This window comes from Argopecten irradians, unplaced genomic scaffold, assembly GCF_041381155.1.
Source record: "Argopecten irradians isolate NY unplaced genomic scaffold, Ai_NY scaffold_0305, whole genome shotgun sequence".
In the NCBI taxonomy this organism is placed as follows: domain Eukaryota; kingdom Metazoa; phylum Mollusca; class Bivalvia; order Pectinida; family Pectinidae; genus Argopecten; species Argopecten irradians.
In genome coordinates, this window is record NW_027187772.1 from 23332 (window position 1) to 35321 (window position 11990).

General features: G+C 37.5%; 1 protein-coding gene across 1 annotated transcript; it reads left to right on the forward strand.

Annotated features, from left to right (window-relative positions):
- Positions 1–431: 431 nt before the first annotated feature.
- On the forward strand, positions 432–10917 carry LOC138312403 (uncharacterized). Its single transcript, XM_069253291.1, has 9 exons — positions 432–1099; positions 1557–1675; positions 1916–1973; positions 2750–2944; positions 3690–3894; positions 5019–5275; positions 7029–7131; positions 8451–8520; positions 10701–10917. The coding sequence occupies exons 1-8, from the start codon at positions 1054–1056 to the stop codon at positions 8506–8508; spliced, it is 1041 nt and encodes a 346-aa protein (XP_069109392.1). The 5' UTR covers positions 432–1053; the 3' UTR covers positions 8509–8520; positions 10701–10917.
- Positions 10918–11990: the final 1073 nt, after the last annotated feature.

Genomic DNA, 11990 nt, shown 5'->3' on the forward strand with positions numbered 1-11990 from the left:
GAACGATTTGATTGAAATAAATAAGATGTTTATTTTCATAACGCGGGTCGTATTATGTTTCCCGCCGTCGTCCTAAATACTGGGCGGTAGTTGACTATCACTGCGCGCGCCAGACGGCAAAACAGCGAATTGACTCTCCACTGTTTTCATATATTACGCAGGAAATCTTGCATATGCTTGGTGTCGTAACCTTATTTTAGGTCATCGGTACGCATTTTCTGATGTTATTTATGTTTTTTTAAGAAACCTTTATATTTTGCTCCGGAAAGGTAATGGGCCTTTAAATGACCCAAGCTGTTAATTAAACGTTTAGTATACTAAATCAAACCTATTACAACTATACTTTTATTACGTCATATGGACTAATGTAAAAAATGTATAACAAAATAGACTTTGATTAAATCCAGCGTCTTTCTCGCATTTCCACAGGAATTTCCGGTTCTGTGATTTCACGGGATGATGTGTCAATGAAGATACAAAGCTTATTTAGGAACCATCACTACTCTCGCCTGCTTGATACAGTGAGTGCAATTCTAGAAGGGAAAGCCCATTCAGTGGTCAAATCTATTAACACTAGAGTTCCATCGCCTACAGAAGCCATTGAGGAAGAGAAAATGCTATCGGTACAAAGAGAGAGTTCCCTCGCCTACGGAAGCTATTAAGGAAGGGAAACCCCTGTCAGTTATTACCTCCATTCAACAGAGAGTTCCATCTCCAACAGATCTCATTGAGGACACTAAAGCTCCCTCTGTTGTCAAATCTATTACAGAGAGAGTTATCGCACCTACAGACACCAACGACGAAAGAAAAACTCTAACATCAGTTACCCCTATTGAGGAAACTAAAGCGCCCTCTGTCGTAAAGTTCATCAAAGAGAAAGTTCCTTTACCTACCACTTCCACTGAAGAAGTACTCCCCAAACCTACCGAATCCATTGCAGGAAACGTCTCCACCTCGCCTTCTGAAAAAGACATCAGAAAATTGCACACGCCCACCGATTCGCCGCTGTCTTCATCCCAACACTGGGTCGAGTGTCCCATACTGGAAGGACTTATGGACCGCTACATGTCTGGGTTTCCGGACATAGCGTATGCAGTAGGTAAATATCAACGAGCTATCCAAATTTTTGTAAGAGTCACAAACTTTACTAGCTTATTATTTATACTACACTTGTCATCACCTTCTGAACAATAAATTGAAAATAAAATATATGTTAAATTTTAAAACGCGGGTCGTATTTCCAGCCGTCATCCTAATTACCGCCGTTAGTTGGCTATCACTGCGTCAGACAGAATAACAGTAAAAAGAATCTTACCTGCATAACAGTCGATGAATCATTACGTCACAGGCATCTGACAATTAGTTACAGTTTATATAATTATGAACTATGTACAGCATGATTTTTACTGATTTTTGATCTGGACCCCTAACACGCCTAAAATGGTCTAAGGGCACCCTGGTGGGTCCATAATTATATAAACTGTAACTAATTCTCAGATCCCTGTGTGTTACGTGTAGCAATGGTAATTAATTTACTAACATTTTCCCGTTTTAAGATTCATTTCAGATTTCCCAAACAGTGTTCCGACCCATATTACGAAGATCAGTTATTGTCTCTCGTCTTGTCGAAAACACTGATGTCGCTTTGGACGTGCTCGTCAGTGACATAGCACAGGTATTCCTTATAATCCGTTTTTGCTTATTACACTTCGAGGAAAAATAGCATAGATTACCTAATGGAACACATTTATGCTCAACAGAGAGAGATATGGAGATAGATAGAGAGAGAGAGAGAGAGAGAGAGAGAGAGATAGAAGAGGTGAATGGGAGTGGATAAAATACCAGTAGTTTCTCATTTATGATGGAGGTATTCCTGAACAATCAAGTTTCTTATTTACGTTCATTTATGATGCAGGTATTTCTTGACAATCAAGTGAATTGTACAGTCACAATGTACCAAAGAGTTTTTATATGTAAGTATATACTTCATTTAAAGTGAACAGTCGGGCAAGGATGGCTGAAGTTGGTAAAAATGGTGTGAATGTATCCAGTATAATTTCTTATGAAATGGAAAAATAAATCTCTCGTCAAAATCTGTCTGCGTACGAAGAAATTAATTTAAAGTATAGAAATTCTAAAACGTCCTCCCGGCTCACTATGTCCGTGGTTATTTTTCCACGCAGCCTCGCTTTCAATGCTTTCAACTTTTCTTTACTTTAATGGTCAGAACTGGGAAACTTAGCAGAACTTGACCGTCGTATTAATATGTGAGAACTTTTGGAAGGCCAATGAACGCATTTAGACTGGTTCTCTTTGCCCGACTATTCACTTTATTCACTTTAAAACAGTCAAAAAAAAAGTCCCAAGGCATTTATTACATGCCCGTTCCTCGGCTTAATATTACTGTCGTTATATCCGCCCCATGTTAAGAGATCAAGAAAATCTTCAAACTTTTAATTTCGACATTTCCGATTCCGGGATTACACCATATTAAAGGACTAAGAAGTAAATGATGGCTCAAATATACCGGATTTTCATGAATGGGTGGCATTTAAAATTCAGCATATGTATACACCCTATCAAAAGACCGCTCAATGTGATAAAAAACAAAATAAAAATTAAAAAAAAAAAAATTAAAAAAATAACCCTGATATTCTAGATTTTGTATACATTTAAGTCTATAATTTTGCGTTTTAATCATGTTCTATTCTAGACACAAGCATCATATTGCATTTTATTCATATTACAGATGCGATGAAAAAACAGCTAGACGAAATGACCGCTCCAAACGATAGGTCCATGCTGGGGAGAATTGTCCGAATAATGATAAGTCACTTCCCGTCCAGACCGGATATGATTCCGTTGGGTGTACAAATCGTACATGATGTGCATGGAAATGTTTTCAACGATATCATCAACATTATTCAGCGTTTGGAGTTTCGTTGTACGTACTCATCAATAATATGAATCATGCACGTCATGGGATGAGCGAAGCTCTCCTTCTTTATTGTCTTTTCTATTTCAAGTACATTTGTAGAAGACATAATTTAAAATGACGTATTTTAAAGTAGACCTATTAGTATAGGTAAATAATGATTGTCAAGCATAATAAAACTTTAAAATACACAGAAATCAGTATTCTGATTTGGACGTTGATTTTCTGTGTCCATGCAGCGTCACAGACCTGGGGTGCCGCGTATGCAATCCTATGATTTCGCGCCATTTGTTGACTTGATGTGACGTCATGATTCCTTGTGCTCATCTTTCGCTTGGTGGATATTTTGACTTGGTATTCCAAAGCTTATGATTTCCAAAACTGTTATTATTAATATTTTTAAAAACAAATGTTAAATTGCTCCTGTTAATGTATTTTCATTAGTTAAATATATTTACTGTGGAGAGCAGAACCGGAACAGGTTAAACCCGAAGTACAAAAAAAATTAACCATCCATGCATGCAGGCCATTGTTCTCTTCTTCTTCTCCTTCTTCTTCCAGGTCTAGAATCAGACTCAAAGGATTTATCTCGCTAATAAATCGTTAGACTGAGGACGTGGTTGGTATTGCAATTATGAAAAATTAGCCTGAATATATATTTTGCATCAGACATAAAAATTCCTGAAACAAACATTTTCGTTCGGCTTGCTTTCATTTCAATGATTTGTAAAATGTCCATGTTAATTTTATTCAGATTTAGACTGGGTCTTGCACTTCGTCAGAATTGAAATGCGCACAGCTTTGGATTCTAATAGTCATCTAGCTGTCCCTGAGGTGACGGATGCAATGGAAACTGTTCTAAGGAACATTTTCCAAGGGTTTCCACAACTGACATCGTGCAGCACAGCTTCCGACATTCTCCATATCCATGAAGCTGTGGCTGGCCAGTTTGCTGATCAGTAAGTATAATGTTGTACACCTGTTTGAAATAATTAGGAACTGAGAATTTGTTCTATTTTTATTTACACATATTTTATTGTAATATATAAATATGATAATTAGTGACAGTTGACACAAGCAATTGTTTTTATACATTGTATTTACAGCATAAAATTATAAAGTCATATATTTATGGTTTTTATTAAAATGAATAGTCGGGCAAAGAAAACCAGTCAAAATGCGTTCATTGACCTTCCAAAAGTTCTCACATATTAATACGACGGCCAAGTTCTGCTTACGTTTCCCAGTTCTGACCATTAAAGTAAAGGAAAGTTGAAAGCATTGAAAGCGAGGCTGCGTGTAAATGTAACCACAGACATAGTCAGCCGGGAGGACGTTTTAGGATTCCTATACTTTAAATTAATTTCTTCGTACGCAGACAGATTTTGGCGAGAGATTTTATTTTTCTATTTCATAAGAAATTATACTGGATACATTCACACCATTTTTACCGACTTTAGCCATCCTTGCCCGACTGTTCACTTTAAATAACCCTTAGGCACTGTTTAACTTGTTCTCCTGTGCAGAATGTACTATAAGGGTTATCTCCCTTTGCATAATACACTGCAGTGAGAGACCACGTATGTTTAAGCTTTTTATACACGGGGCGGGTCCTTTTGACGAGAGGGAAGGAATTGCTAATTTACTCAACTTTTGGACTGCTTGTACAAGTTTGTTGTTTTTTTAGGGGGAGGAGCTGGTATTTGTCGCACGAAAAAAATATTGCGAGTTACAGAACATTGCACTTCTCCACAAAAGTTTAAGTAGTTTTCAATGCAAGCCCAACAGCATTTTCGCTTACTTGATATAGGTAATTTCAATACAGAAAAATCAACAGAAATACAACAAACGTTTTGTATAATCATGGGCATGCCATAGAACTCTTATATTCGTCTGAAACACTTAGGCTAGGAGGTAAAAAAGGCGAGGATTGAATTCGGGGTCAAAAGGTCAACTGCAAATGTAGTTACTAAAACTAAATATTAAGTCAATTGGGTTAATAGAACTCATTACAGCGTCCGTAGGGCCTCTTAATTGTTATACAGGCTTAAACTGATATTTTACACGCGACTTTAATTTGCAGTTATTTTAAGATGCTCGAGATCGGTTACATATCAGCGCATGTTGTGGGTGACATTGACCTTCTGTTGAGGCTCCCTGAAAACGGTCTAACTCGGCCACTGGACATGGATGACCCTCAAATGGACCTGATGATCAGAGAACTAGAAGGGGTCATTTTAGAATACGCTACAGATGTGATGAACAATACGAAGTTATACGAAGAAGCCTTAAGAGCAAATGACATCACGCAGCCTCCTCACATGATAAGGGACGCTCTCTGTAAGTGATATGGGTTGATTAATTATTAATTACCGTCCTATTAATAGACTGGGCCATTATCCAAGCATACTGTGTGAAGTGTGAGTGGTTAGGTATCCGGATATATTATCACAAGCGTTCCACCTCCGGGTTGCGAGTTTGATACCTATTCGGGGGCAGAGGCAGATGCCAGGAATTGACCGATGTCGGTGGTTTTCTGCGGGTATTTCGACTTTCAGTCACATTCTACATCTGGCACGTCCATATAAGACCCTAGCTGTTAATGGGATGTCGAGCCAAACTGAACAGGTCTATCTATAAAATAGCTGCAATATTGTAGCTCAAAAGACTTTTAGACAGAAAATGGTGTCGTCTTCAGAGCTACAATTTGTGCCTATTACTGCTAATGGAGCAAAGTAATGATTATGCAAACCGTTATAAAACGATTATTTGCATTTCATCTTACTTGTTCGATATCGCTTACTTACTTAGGCAATTAAAGGGGCAATTCAGTCTAAGAGAACATTAAAATTTGTACATATATCGGAAAAAACAAGTTCTAATGGAAATTAGATCAGTCGGTTTTTACTGTGATATGCCTGAAAAGCCCATGGTTGTGACATGTGTGTAGATGTTCAAACTAGCTCGATTTCCGCCATTACACATTGTGGTCGAACTTCTTGTATGCCGAACCCTATCCCTTGCTCTTAGAGTAATGCAACTTTTGTCTAGAACTGCTCAAATCGCTCTGATAGTAGTGTGTTTACCTTATTAGGTGAATTGTCTTGCCTAAAAATCATTTTATCACCTTCTCAGTGGTTATGTAGCTTATTTGTTTAACGTGCGTGACTTTGGCTTGGGTATGGGTACAGCGTCCGTATTGTACCTGCTTAATCGTATTGATCAACGATTTGATATTTCAACGATATTGATTAAAATACTAAACTATGACGTGGAATTTGTCAATATTTTATGTTATATGTTTCATAAGAAATGTAGAACAATACATTTATGCCATATTTTGCTTCTTGGTTATGTAAAGAATTAGCCTGAGTGAATTGTCTCTTTAAACTGAATCACATAGATTATCAAATTCCTACCGAGGCATTATTTTTTACGTAATACATATGAAGGTTCAGATTTTTACGGTAAATCCAGGAATTGTGAATATGGCGTCATGTGAGTGGTACGGTAGATATTAAGAATGGTATAGTTATGTTTGTTTTATATGTAAATGCATGTATACGCATAAAATAATTGGAAACCTACGAAAAAGTAAAGAAAACTGTGCCCGAGTGATTTTCGGAGGCAACGCTCCACTACGACACATAGGGACCAATTTGTACCCGGCCGAAAGGTATAGCAGGCCGGGTACGTATATTCATTCTATCTATAAAGGTATAAAGAGTGCTCAAAACGTAAAAGGGAAGGTTAAAAGTTATCTTCCCAGTGCATGTTGGAGTGGCGTAGTGGTTAAGCCACTCCCTTTCACCAAGCCGGCCGGGGTACGGGCGGACGTTAAAAAGGTCAGGGGTCACCTGCCCGATCACGTGGGTTTTCTCCAGCACTCCAGTTTTCTCCCACTCCAAGACCCCTCGTGTGCTTACATCCGAGCGATGGAGAGTGATTTGCATAAATTCTATTAAATTGTATAACTTGTTTCGCAATCGATTCAAAATAAATGGAAGTTTATTTATATTTATATATTAATGCAGGAATAAGTAAAATATAGAGGTTCGTTAAAACTTTGTTATACTGCTCTATGTATTCCCAGCTGCCAGTGAGTTAGCCGATGCCAGTACTCTAGCTGCACGTATATTTGGACTAGCTTCTCCCACCACAACTATACCTCCTACCACCCCCGTCCAACACCACAGGTAACAGAAGAGATCAAAGTAAAGAAAAAATAAACAAAAAACTCATTCTCCCTTTTAAAATAAATATTATCTCTTCTCAATTATAATTATATCATTATATAAAAGTGGATAATTTGAAATATATATACTGAACGCCAAAACAAACCTACACATTTTGGGTTTAATCTCAAATGTTTGATTTTTATTTTGTTTGGGGAAATCATTATGGAAACCATATTTGATCTCTTTGGGATTATTTTACACATCACATATTTAAATCAACCTCAGTATGATGACGTCATGAACTTTTAAAGTGAATAGGGTTCATTTTTAGTTTTCACAGCTACATCAGACACTGTTGAGATGTCACACAGACCATATAAACGTTCAATATTTCGTGTGTCCTCAATTGTTGTACGGCTGTGGTACGTCTCTTAGACTGCAACGCATCTAATGATGGCATGGGACATCCAACGCCATTCATGGTGCAGAGCAGCTTCCAGCTGAGCGACGTTGATCGGCTGCCCATACACGACGCCCAGCTTGTCCCAGAGATGCTCAATGGGGTTGAGATCCGGACTCAAAGATGGCCAAGGCATCTCATTGACGTTGCTGGCGATGATGTTGGGTTAAGATTGGGCCTGTGTACGAACGTCTGGCTCTCAATCCGACTCAGGAAAGATGACGTCATAGTCGTACTGTGTGGGCACTGACTGGTCGATTATGCGTACCATTTGTTGCCCTAGCTGTAGCGGTTGCTGGCTCAAAACGACATCGGGCGTGACTGACCTGTATGTACCAATCTTGTGTTGCCGTCGTTACGCGCGCGGGCGACCAGTTCTCTGACAGTCGCATATTACCTGTCTCCAACATCCCAATTGCTCGCCATTGACAGCCGAGCCATCTTGAAACCATGCACAATTTGAGTAGCCTTCTGTTACGCACTATATCGACTACCCGTATACCAATTTTCACGTGATTCCGTGCACACTCTGCAATGTTGGTAATCACAGGGTAAAACTATGGAAGATATAAAACGTCATAAACCAAAATCTTTTGTTTTTGTTTTTATGAAATGTCACCATGTTATGCACAATACTGTTACTTGATGTGTTAAATACAGTTTTCGAGTGAACAATTCATTCAACAAAAATATATAGTTTTTAAAAGTTTTTTGGCGTTCAGTATATGTTAATTTTAAAAACATCTAAATATAAATAAGCATTCCGAAGTCGTCGTATTTTTTTCAGAATTTTATCGTTTTTGTGTTACTTTATACATAGTATCAATATCTTATCGATTTATGGTATTGTATCATTAATTTAATGTGACGTTTTTAGGTCGAACCCCATATTACAACTACACAGACATCCTCGGCATAGGGCACCGGCAACTTAATTCACTGATCAGGTAAAATTCAATAAACAAGAGGCACAGAGGGCCTGTATCGCTCACATGGTTTGTAATGCCAAGTAATGTTCTGAATAAAAGCTCATTGTTTCTTTTCTGAATGAATTTGAATATTTAACCATTGATTCTCCTATTGGGCCCCACCCCTCCTACCCCCAGGTGGTCAGAGCCAAAATTTATACAAGTTCTGCTCCTCTTCCCCCAAGGATGTTTATGGCCAAATTTCGTTACAATCATTTCGTTATTGTAATTTTCGACGTTTCACTGTGGTTGTGATGTTCGACGTTTTACTGTGATTGTGATGTTCAACGTTTTACTGTTATTGTGATGTTCGACGTTTTACTGTGATTGTGATGTTCGACGTTTTACTGTGATTGTGATGTTCGACGTTTTACTGTGATTGTGATGTTCGACGTTTTTACTGTGATTGTGATGTTCGACGTTTTACTGTGATTGTGATGTTTTGACGTTTTACTGTGATTGTGATGTTCGACGTTTTACTGTGATTGTGATGTTTGACGTTTTACTGTGATTGTGATGTTCGACGTTTTACTGTGATTGTGATGTTCGACGTTTTACTGTGATTGTGATGTTTGACGTTTTACTGTGATTGTGATGTTCGACGTTTTACTGTGATTGTGATGTTCGACGTTTTACTGTGATTGTGATGTTTGACGTTTTACTGTTATTGTGATGTTCGACGTTTTACTGTGATTGTGATGTTCGACGTTTTACTGTTATTGTGATGTTTGACGTTTTACTGTGATTGTGATGTTCGACGTTTTACTGTTATTGTGATGTTTGACGTTTTATTGTGATTGTGATGTTCGACGTTTTACTGTGATTGTGATGTTTGACGTTTTACTGTGATTGTGATGTTCGACGTTTTACTGTGATTGTGATGTTCGACGTTTTACTGTGATTGTGATGTTTGACGTTTTACTGTGATTGTGATGTTCGACGTTTTACTGTTATTGTGATGTTCGACGTTTTACTGTGATTGTGATGTTTGACATTTTACTGTGATTGTGATGTTTGACGTTTTACTGTGATTGTGATGTTTGACGTTTTACTGTGATTGTGATGTTCAACGTTTTACTGTGATTGTGATGTTCAACGTTTTACTGTGATTGTGATGTTCAACGTTTCACTGTGATTGTGATGTTCAACGTTTTACTGTTATTGTGATGTTCAACGTTTTACTGTGATTGTGATGTTCAACGTTTCACTGTGTTTGTGATGTTTAACGTTTTACTGTTATTGTGATGTTTAACGTTTTACTGTTATTGTGATGTTCAACGTTTTACTGTTATTGTGATGTTCGACGTTTTACTGTGATTGTGATGTTTAACGTTTCACTGTGTTTGTGATGTTTAACGTTTTACTGTTATTGTGATGTTTAACGTTTTACTTTTATTGTGATGTTCAACGTTTACTGTAATTGTGATGTTCAACGTTTCACTGTTATTGTGATGTTTAACGTTTACTGTTATTGTGATGTTCGACGTTTCACTGTGATTGTGATGTTCAACGTTTCACTGTGATTGTGATGTTCGACGTTTTACTGTTTATTGTGATGTTCGACGTTTTACTGTTATTGTGATGTTCAACGTTTTACTGTGATTGTGGTGTTCAAAGTTTCACTGTGATTGTGATGTTCAACGTTTCACTGTGATTGTGATGTTCGACGTTTCACTGTGAATGTGATGTTCAACGTTTCACTGTTATTGTAATGTTCGACGTTTCACTGTGAATGTGATGTTCAACGTTTCACTGTTATTGTGATGTTCGACGTTTTACTGTTATTGTGATGTTCGACGTTTCACTGTGATTGTGATGTTCAATGTTTCACTGTGATTGTGATGTTCGACGTTTTACTGTGGTTGTGATGTTTAGCGTTTCACTGTGAATGTGATGTTCAACGTTTCACTTCGATTGTTATGTTTATTGTTTCACTGTGATCGTGATGTGTAATGGTTCACTGTGATGCTAACGTTTTTATGTGACGTTTAGCGCTTTACTATGCATGTTTTTTGTGTTCAGTATTTTGATATTGTATTTAGCGTTTTATTTTGTGATGTTTAGTAATTTACTATCACCATATGTTTCTTTGTGCTATTCAGCGTCTTATATCGATGTTAACTGTCCTGTAATACGTTTTTATATTTTTGTTATTTTAGCATTACCAATGAACTTGTTGGCACCAATAACACCGACCTTGGTATTATTTCCCGCCTGACAACTTATATTTCCCAGATAAGCTCCTTCTTACAGAATTTGGAATTCCAGATCAACAACATATCATAGCAAAGTACGCCGTTTATGAAGAACATTAAGTGGTTTGTGGTGATTATACTGAATATATTAAGTTTTATGATTAAAAACTTAAACAATCAAGTCTGCAATTTTTTTTCTTCATTATTTCATACATTCGTGGTAAATACTGTAAATGTGAATGATTTAGAGAGTTTAATTTCGCGATTTGCACGTGTAACTATATTGCGATGTTGTTAATTTCGCGATAATTACGCCTGGTAATATTTGACACAAATAATAAGTTTGGGGAAATTTTTCCCACTCAGAAGGCCTCCTTGTAAATAACGTAAATGTCCATATTTACAGTATTTGATGAAATTGTTGTACTCTGTTAGAATTACAACGAGGGAGTTAAATTTGTACATTCTCGATACTCCAGGGGTTGCGATCACTTTCGATCTCTACACCTGGACTTTCTCATAGTGAAATTGAAGGCAGCTCAGGGGGGAAACATTTGACCAATCACAAGCTAGCAAAGATTTCATTTGAAGACTACAGAGAGAGTGACGCCTAAAATCAAAGCCACACAGTCAACCACAGTGTACCGTTATACGCCTCTTTTGATGTACATCAAATGATTAAAGCTGACAATGCAAGTTAAAAAAAATTACATTTGAGATGAAAAAATGAAATTTCTTTTTTCAAAATTTGTTTCTGAGACAGCCCATTGCGTTTCTAAGGACGGGCAGACGCCATTTTGTTTGAACTCAGCTTGGATACGAGACGCCTGCCGACCCCTATATAAAGCGCGTGAATCGACACACGTGCGCTCAGTCATGTACATTACATATACACCTAGCAGTTGTCCACTGTGTATCACCTACTGATACATAAACAAAACACCTTACCTGTAAATATGTGTAGGGCTGGTTTTAGCAAGCAAACATGTCAACTCTTCTAAGCTGTATTTAGAGGTTTCACAAATTTAACTTTTCATACAAATGAATAAAAATCCTGATAACAATCCGTCCACATATTTCCATGTATGCTATCGTACCCGATGTACTCGACTGGCCACTTGCACGTGACCACCTGCCCCGAACAAGTGACGCTTCCATATATAAACTACCAAAGGCACACACGTGTACATGTGCGTGTAATATCTAATATGTTGAAGTGTTTTATTTGCTCGTATTTGACATATTTTGGGATCT